The sequence below is a fragment of the Pantherophis guttatus genome, chromosome 2 (genome assembly GCF_059756535.1).
Source record: "Pantherophis guttatus breed Tessera chromosome 2, ASM5975653v1, whole genome shotgun sequence".
NCBI classification, from domain to species: Eukaryota; Metazoa; Chordata; class Lepidosauria; order Squamata; family Colubridae; genus Pantherophis; species Pantherophis guttatus.
In genome coordinates this window covers 15971458-15987424 of record NC_142064.1, presented here as the reverse complement: position 1 = coordinate 15987424, position 15967 = coordinate 15971458, and the positions used below count along the sequence as shown (strand labels likewise).

General features: G+C 38.5%; 1 protein-coding gene across 1 annotated transcript in view; it reads left to right on the top strand.

Annotated features, from left to right (window-relative positions):
* The window catches only part of CCDC68 (coiled-coil domain containing 68), a 55408-nt gene that overhangs the window by 34973 nt on the left and 4468 nt on the right, over positions 1–15967 (top strand). Inside the window, exons 6-10 of the mRNA XM_034401534.3 lie at positions 2649–2777; positions 7972–8054; positions 8956–9061; positions 11404–11487; positions 13533–13609. Coding sequence (XP_034257425.2) covers positions 2649–2777; positions 7972–8054; positions 8956–9061; positions 11404–11487; positions 13533–13609 — 479 coding nt within the window. The remainder of the gene's footprint in view (positions 1–2648; positions 2778–7971; positions 8055–8955; positions 9062–11403; positions 11488–13532; positions 13610–15967) is intronic.

The following is a 15967-nucleotide window of genomic DNA, read 5'->3' as shown; positions in this document are numbered from 1 at the left end:
CTAAGTATTCTGACCCAGCTTTAGCAGAAACAAGAAACAGATTCTGTGTCACAAAAAAACCCTCTTTATTTATCTCCTGTGAATTAATGGCATTCACACACCGAAAAGTCAGGCAATAGTCCTTCAAAGAGTTAACTGCAGTAACTGACCTTATCAGTTCCTTGCGATAATTGCCAGGCTGTGAGCTCCCAGCCGAAAGGCTGCAAATTAAGTTCTGGTAAGCAATCTCTGTGGCACGAAACACCATGAGCAAAATATTCAGAAATCCGAACTCTTGTCTCTTACAACAACCACTCCCCTTTCCTTCTATTTATTCCTGAGCTAGGGTGGAGCCATTCAGCATTCACGTGTGCCTTGCTTCCCGAGTTGACTTCTTGTCCTCAGTTGTCTTCCTCTCCTAACAGCTCTGTGCATACATGCATCTGGAACAGGCCCCAGCTGTTCTTCCTCCTCACTCATAGCAGCCTCGAAAGGCAGCTGCTTCTCTGGTGGCTGGGAAATGTCGGATGGTCCTGGCTCTCTCTCAGTGTCTGACATTGAGCATCCATCAGAGCATTTCCCCAGTCCCCAGAACTGGCCCAAGTTCTTCCCCAACCTCCTCATTGTCCGAGTCTGCCACCAGCTCTGCTGGCAGCTGGCGGGCCACAACAGTAAGCTAGGCAGTTGCCTGGAGTGTCATGCAAAGTATAGTTCTCTAGAAAGTCTTTGAGAAACTTCTGGATATTTTGAGAAGATGATTGGGGACAAGAGAACAAGTCTAGGGATATTCTACAACATTGTTTGAGCCACTCTTCAAAGCAAGCAGACTTACAAGCTAATCTACATATTGATGTGAGCTCCACTGATCTACATTAATGAAAGTATTAATTGTTTTAAAGACACAGCAATTCATACATTGTGACAGAGAAACTATATATATATATTTAAATATGAATTGAACATATTTTGATTTAAAAAATGCAGACTATCCCAGAGACAAACCAGAATGGAATCTTGAATGAACATGTGAGAAACCAATCTGGATAAGAATTAACGAGTCCATTCATCCTAGCAGAGTTGGTATCCACCGTCTCTTCCTGTACAGTGGGTAACAGCATACAAAGCTCTTCTTCTTCCAGGAATTCTCTTTATCACATAACAAGCAATCTCTTATTTGGTCTCATGGAACAGGGTCATTGCTGTAGGGGAAAATAAAAACTAATGTTGTGAATGTTGTCTTGAGGTCCTGATTTAGAGGTGAAAGTCACAAACAAATCTCACAGAAGTGGAATAGATAATAAAATAGAATACAGAGTTGGAAGGGACCTTGGAGGTCTTCTAGTCCAACCCCCTGCTTAGGCAGGAAACCCTACACCACTTCAGACAAATGGTCAGCCAACATCTTCTTAAAAACTTCCAGTGTTGGAGCGTTCACAACCTCTGGAGGTAAGTTGTCCCACTGATTAATTATTTAAATTGTCAGGAAATTTCTCCTTAGTTCTAAGTTGCTTCTATCCTTGATAATATTAGAGGCTACCATTTAAAACAAGCCTTAAACCTTTGTTCTTTTCCACAATTGTAGATTTCTCATATAGTAATATTCCAAGTACCAATAAAGGAGAATACTGTATTTCAGGGTTGAAATGAGGGATCCTTGGTGCTCTCTGAGTTTTGTTGTTTTCTTGTACACATTTCATTACTCCAACTAGGTAATATCAAATTAGGTAACATCATCAGCATTAATGATGTTACCTAGTTTGGGTAATGAAAACTCTGCAAGAAAGCAACCAATCTCAGAGAGCACTAAGGACCTTTAATATTCAAAGTATCTATGTTTAAGTAAACTCTTTGCCACTAAAATCCATGGCTAGACCTTTTTTCAAAGTTACAAACTTCAGGCATAGTTTTATTCATCGCAGCCACCTCTCACTGGAAGTTCATGTAAATTACTCAAAAATGGTAACCTGCTTGGAGGCTTCAGCCTCTTCATTTAATGCAGCAGAACAGAGGAGAAAGAATTGGAGAACATCACAAAATACAAAAACCTAAGCTAAAGAGCAAGTTCGGAGCACAAACTTTCAGTTCAAAGATTGCTTTCTGGATGTTTTCACTTTAATATCTACCTCAGGAAGAAATCTTACACAAAAAAATCCCATAGTAATTTTCCTGGGTTTTGCTGCCAGTGCTAAGAGTGACATTATTGTTCCAATTCCCATCAACCTCAATTCTATAATTTTACTGTCTTCCAGTTATGAACCACGTGTAATTACATAGTTAAAGCAGTTTTTAAAAAGATGATAGGCCATCATAGAGGATAGACATTTTTCTAAATCAAGTTTAGTGTTGACACTGCAGTTTTCCATATTTTTTTACCTCAAAATAGTAGTTAGTTCCACCCTCAGTTTTTAACAGTTGTGGTTGGAAGGGATTCAAGTAGGAATCAGCAAAAAGAGACTGAGAACTCCAGATAACTCTGTCATGTCAGGTTGTCCATCAAGGAGAACAGGCCCTTGTCGAGTTTTCCAAAAATAGGACTGGCCTATGGCTCTATTCAGAGTGCGGGTGTTACTGATTCCAAGCATCAGTTTGTGTCCCTTGCCTTGAGCTAATAGTATGATATAATTGGTTTCTAGATTCTTCAGAGCCCTGCTTTTGCTTTCTAATTGCAGGCCCGCAAACTTGAACAAGAACAGATCTTAAAGCAAAGCACGGAAAGCCTCAGCCAACTAAGCACGCAGCTGAATGAGAAATATGGCCAGATTGAAGAACTGGAAAAACGAGTACAGAGGATGGAAGAGGTGAAATTGAAATTGTATTGGTCACGTACAGTAGTGGCCAGAATTGTGGAAACCTTTTGGAAAAAGTGTATTTTCTAAAACTAACTAATAACACCACTTTTTTTTTTTTTTTTTTGGAGTAGTACCATAAAATTATCTATCAATGGAAAGATAATTTAATCAAGAATATAATGCAATAACTTTTATGAAGGATTTGTTATTAGAATAGCAGTTACAGTATAAAGAAGAAAAGTGAAACATCTAGAAAAAAACAAGATATACAAAAATTATCACCATAGAAAAACGAGATATACAAAAATTATCACCATGTCAGTTAATACTTAGTTGGGTAAGTTTTAGCATGAATGACGGCCTTACAACATCTTCCCATGGAGTGAACCAAGTCTTTTAGTTCTGCAGTTGTTACAATGTGAAACCAAGATTGAATGATTGCTTCTATTAACTGGGGTTTATTGCTGGGTCGCTTCTGACTGACAAGTTTCTTTAGTCGGCTCCGTAGATTTTCAATTGGGTTAAGGTCTGGGCTATTCCCAGGCCATTCCAGCAGTGAAATAGGATTATCTTGAAACTCAAAAAAAAAAAAAAGTGTTATTAGCCATCACACCTCAAAAATACACTTTTCCCAAAAAGTTTCCACAATTTTGACCACTACTGTACTTTCATGGCACCCAATTCAGCATGTACCAATGACTGCCAAAGCTTTCTAAGAATTTAAGTGATCTTTTTTTTTACAGTCAGGTCCAGAAATATTGGGACATCGACACAATTCTAACATCTTTGGCTCTATACACCACCACAATGGAGTTGGAATGAAACAAACACAATGTGCTTTAACTGCAGACTGTCAGCTTTAATTTAAGGGTATGTACATCCAACTCAGGTGAACGGTGTAGGACTTACAGCAGTTTGCATATGTGCCTCCCACTTGTTAAGGGACCAAAAGTAATGGGACAGAATAATAATCATAAATCAAACTTTCCCTTCTTAATATTTGGTTGCAAATCCTTTGCAGTCAATCACAGCCTGAAGTCTGGAACGCATAGACATCACCAGATGCTGGGTTTCATCCCTGGTGATGCTCTGCCAGGCCTCTACTGCAACTGTCTTCAGTTCCTGCTTGTTCTTGGGGCATTTTCCCTTCAGTTTTGTCTTCAGCAAGTGAAATGCATGCTCAATGGGATTCAGGTCAGGTGATTGACTTGGCCATTGCATAACATTCCACTTCTGTCCATTCAAAAACTCTTTGGTTGCTTTTGCAGTATGCTTTGGGTCATTGTCCATCTGCACTGTGAAGCGCTATCCAATGAGTTCTGCAGCATTTGGCTGAATGTGAGCAGATAATATTGCCCGAAACACTTCAGAATTCATCCTGTTGCTTTTGTCAGCAGTCACATCATCAATAAATACAAGAGAACCAGTTCCACTGGCAGCCATACATGCCCACGCCATGACACTACCACCACCATGCTTCACTGATGAGGTGTTATGCGTAAGATCATGAACAATTCCTTTCCTTCTACATACTCTTCTCTTCCCATCACTCTGGTACAAGTTGATCTTGGTCTCATCTGTCCATAGGATCTTGTTCCAGAACTGTGAAGGCTTTGTTAGATGTTGTTTGGCAAACTCTAATCTGGCCTTCCTGTTTTTGAGGCTCGCCAATGGTTTACATCTTGTGGTGAACCCTCTGTATTCACTCTGGTGAAGTCTTCTCTTGATTGTTGACTTTGGCACACATACACCTACCTCCTGGAGAGTGTTCTTGATCTGGCCAACTGTTGTGAAGGGTGTTTTCTTCACCAGGGAAAGAATTCTTCGGTCATCCACCACACTTGTTTTCCATGGTCTCCCAGGTCTTTTGGTGTTGCTGAGCTCACCGGTGCATTCCTTCTTTTTGAGAATGTTTCAAACAGTTGTTTTGGCCACGCCTAATGTTCTTGTTATCTCTCTGATGGGGTTTGTTTTGTTTCTTCAGCCTAATGATGGCTTGCTTCATGGATAGTGATAGCTCTTTGGATCTCATCTTGAGAGTTGACAGCAACAGATTCCAAATGCAAATAGCACACTTGAAATGAACTCTGGGCCTTTTATCTGCACATTGTAATTGGGGTAATGAGGGAATATCACGCACCTGGCCATGGAACAGCTGACAAGCCAATTGTCCCATTACTTTTGGTCCCTTAAAAAGTGGGAGGCACATATACAAACTGCTGTAAGTCCTACACCGTTCACCCGAGTTGGATGTACATACCCTCAAATTAAAGCTGACAGTCTGCAGTTAAAGCACATTGTGTTTGTTTCATTCCAACTCCATTGTGGTGGTGTATAGAGCCAAAGATGTTAGAATTGTGTCGATGTCCCAATATTTATGGACCTGACTGTATATATGAAGAAACACAGGTATTCCTTGACTTACAGCAGTACATTTAGTGACTGTTGAAAGTTACAACAGCACTGGAAAAAATGACGTGACCATTTTTCACATTTACGACCGCTGCAACATCCCCATGGTCATGTGATCAAAATTCAGACACTTGGCAACTGGCTCATATTTATGACGGTTGCAGTGTCCTGGGGTCATGTGATCCCCTTTTACAACCTTCTGACAAGCAAAAGGGCGGTATACAAATTGAATAAAATAAATAAAATAAATAAATAAAATCAAAGGGGAAGTCAGATTCACTTAATAACCGTGTAGCTAACTTAACAGCTGCAGTGATTTGTTTAACAACTGTGGCAAGAAAAGTGAACAAAACTCACTCAAAAACTGTGTTGCTTAACAATGGAAATTTTGGACTAAATTGGGGTTGTAAGTCAAGGACTACCTGTAAGTACGTATTATTGTTGGTTGTACTGAGCATGTCGGGTCAAATATTGTGATTGCTTTTTGTATGAAACGGATGATTAATCTCACACTTTTCAATTGGCGAAGCTTTTTTTTTTTTTTTTTTCAAGCCGGAACTAGAAATGACAAATATTTACATATTCCTTACTAATAAGTAGATTTTTGCACGACACTCTGTATTTGACATTAAAGTGTGTGACAGTGTGTGGGATCTGGAGGCAAGAAAGAATTTTTTTAATGTAGGTGTTAACAGAAAACGGTTGAGGTGAGCTATTATTTCCCCGGAAAACAGAAGAAAGCCAATTTGTGACAGCCATCTGAATTCCTACAATATTCATTCTTTGTTGTTATTGAAAAACACTCCGGCAAGGCCTTTTGCAAAACTCTCTCAGTGGATTCACTAATAAGCAGTGACACTTGTGAAGCAAACAGAGTTACTGGAATAAGTGTGTTATCTAAAATCCAAGTCACCTTATGCTTCTGTAATTAAGTTGGAAGCCAAAGGAATCACATTCCATTAATAGAATCTCAGCAAAGGATTCGGACTGAGAGGTTTTGGAAATGGGAAATGATCAAAAACATGATGTTCACCTCTGGTCCTGTGAAACAGCTAAACTCATCAAAATTATAGTTGTAACATCCTCATGACAAGTTTCTGGTTAGGTAGGCATCCTTTACTAGATAGAACTGCCCTCTCTGGCAAAATACTAAAACATTAATTTGTTTCTAAAGATTCCTTTTTCGTTTAACGTGGTTTGGAATTTGAAATAACATTTCACCCAAAATTCACACACACACACACACACACACAAACACAAACACAAACACACACACAAATATTTTGTTGTAAAATCGACTTCCTGTGAAGGTTCCTGGATTGGGGCTGAAAGATGAAAGCGGAAGCAGTATGCTCTGTCCCATAATTGGGTAGACCAGGTTGCCCTGATAAAAAAATACTTAATTTCACCCATTTTTCCCTTAAACCTAGATTAACAAAACATAGTTGCTCTGTTTGCAGAATGTGCTGAATCCAAATAAACAACAAGTTGGCTTAATGTGACAGACTGGCTCACTTAACCTGCTAAGATGTTGGCATTTTCCTAATGCCATGTTCAACCACCACCTCAAGATGTCCAATCCTAGTTGAACATGTTACATGAATCATTTCCCTCATAGAATCTGAGACAAATGAAGGCATCGTATTTTAAGAAAGATTCAGACAAACTGAAAAAAGGTTCAGAGAAGAACAGGAAAGGAGGATCAGAAAACTGGCAAAAACTGGCACAGGAGAGACTGAAGACATGGGTATGTTTAGCTTTGAAAATAAAAGATTAAAGGAATATTTTTTTTCAGCTGATTATTGAATGAACCCATTTTATAAAATTATTTTAAGCTACAGAAGGAAACATGAATGTTAAGAAAATTGTTCCCAAGAATAACAGTAGTTCATTTTGGAAAAAGTGCAGAGAAGAGCAACTAAGATGATTAAAGGCTTGGAGACTAAAATCTATGAAGAACAGTTGCAAGAATTGGGTATGGCTAGTCTAGTGAAAGATTGAAGGCAAACAAGGTCCAGGCAGAAGAAGAACATCATGGCTTCAAAACCTAAGGGACTGATTTGGACAAAACTCAGCAGCACTTTTTCATGCGGCTGTTGACAAGAATAGGATTGCCAACATGATTGCCAATGTCCGATGATGGATATGGCACAAGAAGAAGAAGAAGAAGTCTAGTGAAAAGAAGGACTGGGGTGACATAATAGCAGTATTCCAGTATTTGAAGGGCTGCCACAAAGAAGAGGGGATCAATCTATTCTCCAATGCACCAAAAGGCAAGGCAAGAAACAATGGATGGAAACTAATCAAGGAGAGAAGCAACCTGGAATTAAGGAGACACTTCCTAACACTGAGAACAATTAACCAGTGGGACAGCTTTCCTTCAGAAGTTGTAGGGACTTCATCACTGGAGGTGTCTGAAATGATATCGGGTCTCCTGCTTGAGTAGGTGGTTGAACTAGAAGATCTTCAAGATCTCTTCCAGCTCTATTCTGATTGTAACTTTAGAGTAGACTAAAGGAAGGGTGAATTGATTTAAATTAAAAACATTCAAGTAGATTCTGGTCAACCAGGTTTTAATCTGGATTCCTGTCCCCAGTAGAAGTTTAGAACAGGATGACTTCATCTCTCCTCTTCCAACAATGAAAGTTTTGCAAATCTGCAGTTTGCCAGGTGTTGTGGTCATCCCTGAAGGTGAATTATGAGGAATGCTTGAACTTTGGATGATGATGATGATGATTGTTAAAGAAAAGATGTACACCAGGCACAATCATTGTTCCTTTGCTCTCTTTAGGAGAAGAAAACACTGGATGAAAAGAAACAGCTTTTAAAACAGAAGTTGCATCAGATGATGTCAAAAGCGGAGAATGCTCGAAGGTTAGTGAACTTCACAATTTTTTTTAAGCCTCAAAACCTAGATCAATAGTGGTCTATAAACCCTTGCCAGGTTTTTAAAAGCAAACGAAAATCTTTGTGTTAGTAAAAGATAGACCACTCTGTAAATTATACAAGAGCTGAAAGAAAAATGTAATCTGTAAAATGGCAGGTTCACCTGATCTCATTTTAATTAGGAAATACTGTTCAATGGTATCATTTAATACTGGTGGGATAGACTCCATCAAATATACCCTTCTCCTATGCCAGAAACTCTGGAAAATCTGCACATGATAGATGGTGGGAGCAGATTTACAGCTCCTCTTCATCTTGACTTCAACTATGACCCTGTTCCCCCCCACCTCCTCTCAAGCTGTGTCATAAATCACATTCTCCAAGAGGCACTTTCGTGGGCTGTAGAAACCATGCCTCACAAACTGGCTCTGGTAATCTGAGATCCAACCTTGGAGGAAGGTATGCATGGAATGTGTTTGTAAACATGGCTGCTGAACTACACTGACAGATCTCCCTCCTTTCTGCCCATGACAACTCGAGAGCAGACCAGAAATGTTTTGCAAGTTGACAAGATCATCCAAATTTGGTTTCTTGATTTTGTCATTGCTAATTAGCATTTCAACCTTCTAGGGACACATTCATAAAATTGAAAAGAAAAAAAATGTTAACAAAACCTAAATTCCATTGGAACAAGAGATTTTTTGATCAGTTCCTACTAACATGAACATTTCATCGTCATTTGCCCATTTGGTCAATAAGAAAGGGTCCATCTTCCATAAAGTACATGCAAATTTTCTCAATGGCTTTATCCCAGATAGTCTTCATTTTTCTTCCTTTAGTGCTTTGCCAATGCATGCATTCGCTGATTTCTCTTTCTCATTTGTTCCAGCTGTGTAAAAATTCAGTCAGAGATGTGTGTTCTTCAGGAGCAAATTACTCACCTGGACCGTGTGATCCATTCTCAGCATCAACATTTGCACAATCTGATTCGCCAGGTTTGAATAATCTATTTCAATATCCTAGGAGCCAAGCCATTCTCTGAGTTCAGATCACCACGTAGTGAAATCATCTTCATGTATGTGTGAGAAGGAAGGACTGAGAAATAAGCGGGATTGGCAGATTTACAGAAGACCCCCCCCCCTCAGAATATGGGAACTGAAAAGGGAGATGTTGTAACTATTATACAATTCTTCCTTTTCATTGGATAATTTTCTGTTAATACTTCCATTTATTTGGCCATTAATCAACTAAAACACTTCAATTAGACTTTTGTTATTATTACTTTTGATTTGAACATGAGCAAATCTATTCATGTATTGCAGTCTTGTGCATTTATATTTAAAAGTTATGTTGAAATACAATACTTACTATACATATATAAACACAACTTACATTACATTACATGACATTATAATATAGGATTAATGTAATCTAATTTTTAAATAGCTCCTGCTGTTGTGCTCTGTAATATTGTATAACTATCTCATTAATTAACAGGGTCATTAACTGCATATCTGTCTCAAATACTTGAGATGCAGCTATTTGGAAGAAACAGTTATCCAATTAATCATTGAACAAAATACAGAAAAATATAAAAACAGAAAAAGGGGCATTTTTGAAGATAAAAATCATGAAAGCTCATGAAGCAAAGAGAAAAGTTATATCTCTAATCACATATAGGCAGTTCACTATGAATATTAAAACTAAAGTCAAAAGTTTTATTCTGTCTTTTTTAATATTTTTATTACACATCTGCATTTTTTTCTCAAACGCACCCACCCACTCACCATCCAAAGGAGTAACTAAGTGAAAATTGTTGGCAAAGATGATAATATATACCAAATTGAATGTAGCTGTATTTTTAAGAAGGATAATGTCTTATAATTGTCAAACTTTTCATTCTCATGTGATTTTGGACCAATTACTCTCTCACACAGGGATTCTTTCTGTGAGGAAAAAATATATGAAGGGATTTATATAAAACACCTTGAGCTGAGGAGAAAAGGTGGAACATAAGCCTAAATTGTTATTTTATTATTTATTTAGTTTTGAAAAAATAAGATTTAAAAGCAATTACATAGCAAACGTTTATTTATTCTGTTTATTTGTTGCCTCAGTAAACTGCAGGCAGCATACAGATATTAATGATAAAAGCAATAATGTAGTAATGTTGAACAAATAATGCAGTGCAAGTAAATATCTAATACATGTATGTTCAAAGATGACTCAAGAGGAAACTTACTTCCGTATTACTTTAAGGCATTTGAGGCAACCTATTGTGTTTGATTATAGAGGTAGTAGTCTTATTTATTTATTTATATATTTATTAGTTCGATTTATATGCCGCCCTTCTCCGGAGACTCAGGGTGGCTTACAATGCATTAAGCAATAGCCTTCATACTTTTGTATATACCTGCTTAGTAGGTCTTTCGGGGGCCCCTAAATGGTGTTTTTTTTTTAATACAAAGTCAGCTTATTGCCCCCACAATCCGGGTCCTCATTTTACTTACCTCGAAAGGATGGAAGGCTGAGTCAACCTTGAGCCTGGTGAGATTTGAACTTGCAGTAATTGCAGGCAGCTGGCAACTTAAGTGCTACTTTAACAGCACTTAGTCCAATGTGCCACATTCTTCAGCTTATGTATGTCTGGTTAGAGTTCGAAGTTATGACAGGGATCCAAAAAAGGGACTTATGACCTGGATATGAACTTCCAATGTCCCCTCCTCAGTCATGTGACCGAATTTCAGATGCTCAGCAACTTTGGTCATATTTACAGCATTTGCAACATTCCTCGGTCAGATGACAGCACTTCTGGTTTTTGGTAAAATGATGCCCATAGTGAACCCATTGGTTTATTTAATGACCACAACAAAAAATATTGTAAAATCAGATTTGCCACGAGACTGAGCTGTTTTACTAGAATCACAACTGTATCGGGCAGGCTCTATAAGGTTGTATGCTGAGAACTGCCTATAATTCTAGATAAATCTGAAATACCTTTGAGTGTAAACGATATGATTCTATAGTATATCATTCTTCAGACATTGGTAAAATTTTTAAATTTGATTGGTACAAGGGCACGAACTTTTCCCGGCTTCAGAAATCTTCAGATGTATTAACTTGAGAAGAGGCTGTTCTTAAATCACAATAAGAACAAAATATAAAGAAATGTAACAGGATAAAAGGCATAGAAATAATTTTTTATCATGCTGGCAATGTGAAATGTTACTCAGGAGTGCCTTCTGCTGTGAAATAATCTCATGGATTTTGAAGGCATGAACTTCAAAATGGCATCTAGCAAATTCTGTTACTAAATAATTTTTCCACATTGTTTTAGATCGAGGGGCTGAATAAGGAACTGAAATATCAGGATGAAAGAATAGAAAACTTAAAAGACCAGCTAGCAATGCTTCAAGTAAAGGTAAAGTTATTATTATTATTACTATTATGGTTCTGCAAACTGTCAGCCAGATCTTTAGACTGGAATTGGCATTTTTATCCACCTCTCAAGTCCTTCCCAAGGACCTGGGATAGGCAAATATTGTGTGATGGTGTTAAAGGTATTGTTGTTGCAGGATATAAGCTGTTCCAAATAAACTCCCAAAAGTGCTTTTCCAAAAGGCAATTGGACTTTTTTTGGGTTTTTTCCTTGAAAATATTTTCCTTCCCATCCAAGAAGCTGTTGTGGCTCCGTTGTCTGAGCCTGGGCTATCAACAGATGCAGACTCTGAGAGTGAGGGAGTGGAGTTGGCAAGGCCTCCCTCTCCAGCACCCTTCTCTCTGGCAATGCCTCCGGAGGACACCGAAGGCCAAGAGATAGGCCCAGAGCCAAGCACATCCCCGCAGCCACAGGTGGACAGCGACGAAGGAGATAAGTGCTGGCTGGACCCTTGGCAGAGGCGCAGGGAGAAGCGTGTGCAGCAGAGGGGAAGGCATGCCAGAGATTAGCTGAGTCACTGGACCACACCCCACAGGGTATAAATGTGGGTGTGGTGGCCAGTTCAGTTTGTGATGAGCAAAAACTAGAAATAATCCGTGATCTCTGCATTACTGGACTTCTGCCTGCCTTGTTGGACTGCATTTGGACTAATCCTTGTATTGCTGAAACTTTGCCTGCTTTATCGGAATGCTTGCAGTCTAATCTTTGTTTTGTGTGAGTAAAGTCTGAATTGGCAGCTAGCCACTGGGTTGCTGCCAGCTTTATCTTCAAAGATTTTGTCGTGTGGCTTATTAACTCCGGGCCGTCTGTGGGGGTGCGTGTGTGGGACGGGGACAGAACAGAAGCTTCTTCAGTTTTGTACTGAAAAAGCTTCTTGGAGAAGGAGCAAAACATTTTCAAGGGGAAAAAAACCAATAAAATCCAGTTGCCTTTTTAAAAGCATCTTTGGGACAACCATGACCTGGATGATTGAGAATCTCCATAAATATCCGTTCCAAGTAAAGCTGCCTTTTGCAATTGACTCATGCAATTGACTCAACATCAACGCTGATGTTGTTCAAGTGGTTCTCCAGATGTTTTGGAACTGCACCGAGGGCATCTATTACTACTCTTGATATTATCTTTGCTTTCTTTTTCCACAGTCTTTCTATTTCCGTTTGTATTGTTGCTATTTGAAAACTCAGATCTGTTCTATCCATTATGACTGAATCATTCCTCCCTGTCACCCCCAAAATCTGGATGGATCAATTTCAGGACCAATCATTTTTGATACACTTCCCTAAATATTATGACAAGCCTTCTGTACTACTTCAATAGAATATAAGAATGTTGCAAGATCTAAATTGGATTCAGTCTTTTGGTTTTGTGGTGTCTTCAGTATTACGAATTTGCAAGACCAATTTTAGGCATTGCTACCTCTAACCCAAGGAGGCCTGTGTTGTGATGGCATTTATGAGGCATTTCTACAGGTAGTCCTCAAATTACAACCACAGTTGAACACAACATTTCTGTTGCTAAGTGAAACATTTGTTAAGTGAGTTTTGCTCCACTTTACGACTTTCCTTGCCACAGTTATTAAGTGAATCACTGCAGTTGGTAAATTTTTAACACCGTCGTTAAGTGAAACTGGTTCTCCACTTTGCTTGTCAGGAGGTCACAAAAGGTGATCACATGACACCTGGATACTGCAACCATCATAAATATGAGTCAGTTGCCAAGCATCTGAATTTTGATCATGTGACCAAGGGAAAGCTTCAATGGTTGTAAGTGTGAAAAACGGTCATGAGTCACTTTTTTCAGTGATGTTCAAACTTTGAACAATCACTAAATGAACAGTCACTAAATGAAAAGTCACTAAATGAACAGTCACTAAATGAACTGTTGTAAGCCTGTGTTTATCCCATCTTTTTAGTTAGTTGCAATTTGTTGGTATTCTGTAGAACATGCAAGCAAAAAAGCTAAGCACCTATCTGTGTTAATATTTGAGGTTCATATGATGTATATACTTATATACTTTAAATTTCTAGAACAACGAACTGAGGTGTCAAGTGGAATTCCAGAAGAGCCAATCAAAACCAAAAATCTCCAAAGCTGTTTGCACAAGGTACCTCCCTTTCCTTATTTTTATGGTGGTTTAACAATTACATCTTTAGAAATTCTAACATTCTTTTGATTTGAAAGATTAAACACCAGCATATGTGGGCTTCTTTGTTTTCTCCCAACCCTGCCAAAAATGTCTGGAAATTTTCAAATCTTTAAAAAAAGGAAAAACAATAGATCCAGGAAACGACAGACCTATCAGCCTGACTTCAATACCTGGGAAGATTCTGGAAAGATCGTCAAGCAATTAATCAGGAACTCCTAGAGGCAAACAAAGTCATAACCAAAAGCCAATATGGGTTTGTCAAAAACAGATCATGACAGACAAATCTTATTGCATTCTTTGACAAAGTGACAAAGTTAGTGGACCAAAGGAATGCTGTGGATATAATCTAGTTGGACTTCAGTAAAGCATTTGATAAAGTAGACCATAACCTACTACTTGATAAGATAGAAAAATGTGGGTTAGACAGCATCACCACCAAATGGATTCGTATCTGGCTGACCAACTACACTCAACATGTAGTCCTCAATGGAACTGCATCCACATGGAGAGAAGTATGCAGTGGAGTATCCCAAGGCTCTGTTTTAGGTCCAGTACTCTTCAACATTTTCATCAATGATTTGGATGAGGGGATAGATGGGGAACTCATCAAATTTGCAGACAATACCAAGCTAGCAAGGAATAGCAACACTCCAGAAGGTAGGCTTAAAGTACAGAAGGATTTTGACAGACTTGAACATTGGCACTGTCTAACAAAATGAAATTCAATGGTGAAAAAAGTAAGGTTCTACATTTAGGCAAGAACAAACATGCACAGGTATACTATAGGTGGTACCTGGCTCAATAGTAGTAACTGTGAGCGGGATCTTGGAGTTGTAGTAGACAATCACTTAAAAACGAGCCAGCAGTGTGCTGCAGCTGCCAAAAAAGCTAACACAGTTGAAGGCTGCATTAACAGAGGGATAGAACCAAGATCACATGGTTAATATCACTTTATAATGCTTGGTAAGTACCCACACTTGGGATACTGCATCCAATTGTGGTCGCCACGATGTATAAAAGATGCCGATGCTCTAGAAAGAGTGCAGAGAAGAGCAACAAATATGATTAGGGGACTGGAGGATAAAACATATGAAGAACAGTTGCAGGAACTGGGTATGTCTAGTTTAATGAAAAGAAGGACTAGGGGAGACATGATAGCAGTGTTCCAATATCTCAGGGGCTGCCACAAAGAAGAGGGAGTCAAGCTATTCTCCAAAGCACCTGAAGGCAGGAAAAGAAGCAACGGGTGGAAACTAATCAAGGAGAGGAGCAACCTAAAACTAAGGAGAAATTTCCTGACAGTTAAAACAATTAATCAGTGGAATGACTTGCCTCCAGAAGTTGTGAATGCTCCAACACTCAAAGTTTTTCAGAAGAGATTGGACAACTATTTGCTGAAGTGATATGGGAGGTTGGACTAGAAGACCTCCAATGACCTCCTATCTGTTATTCTGTTATTTCTGTGTTTTTAAAGGGATGCAATATAATGAGGACCACCAAAAACTTTTTCCCTTGAAATGCTTCAATTTGGTGGCCACTAACACAGTGCAAAACCACAGTCTCTTTCCATGTGGTCTAGTTCAGGTGTATTGGGACTGTAATTCCCAAAATTCCCGTATGATTGGGGATTCTGGAGACTGTAATCCCATTTGAACTGGTTTAGATTGGGAAAGGATAGAGTCTTAACTAGTAATGTCTTAATTATAATAACTTGTGGAATGCAATTACTATTTTTGTCTATCATCCTAAACTTAGTTACTGATTTAACTCATTTACACAATACACTGGATTATAAACTAATCAACCTGTTTGAGTTCCCACAACAGATAAAAGCTTGTAAATCCTAAGGGGTTAAAACTATCCAAGTTTAGCAATGTGTAGGAATGAAGCCACCAGACCTGGTTAAGCTTGTTGGGTTTCAGCAGCCAATCTACAAGCTGACCTTCTCGTGCTACATGTTGTTTATGAAAAATTGCATGAGCTGGGCTAAACAATGGACAGTACAGTTGTTGACAGGATATATAGCTCAGTATTTTTCCTATGAGATAGCTGGCAAAATTTTTGCTCTATGAATCAACCAAAAGACTAAATTTCTGCAATGTGCAGATTCTCCAGAAGGTGGGGCCAAAGATATAGTAAGCACATTATATTTACAGATATGAGTTTATCCTGCTGAAATCTTTCCAGCACTTGGTCAGTACTATCATTAAAAGAATTAGTTCACAGAAGCAAATTACAGGGAATTCTGATACTGTATTTCAAATTCAGTAGTCTTTAGCTAATTCAGGCAATCAGTCAAATCATAGTCTTTGATAA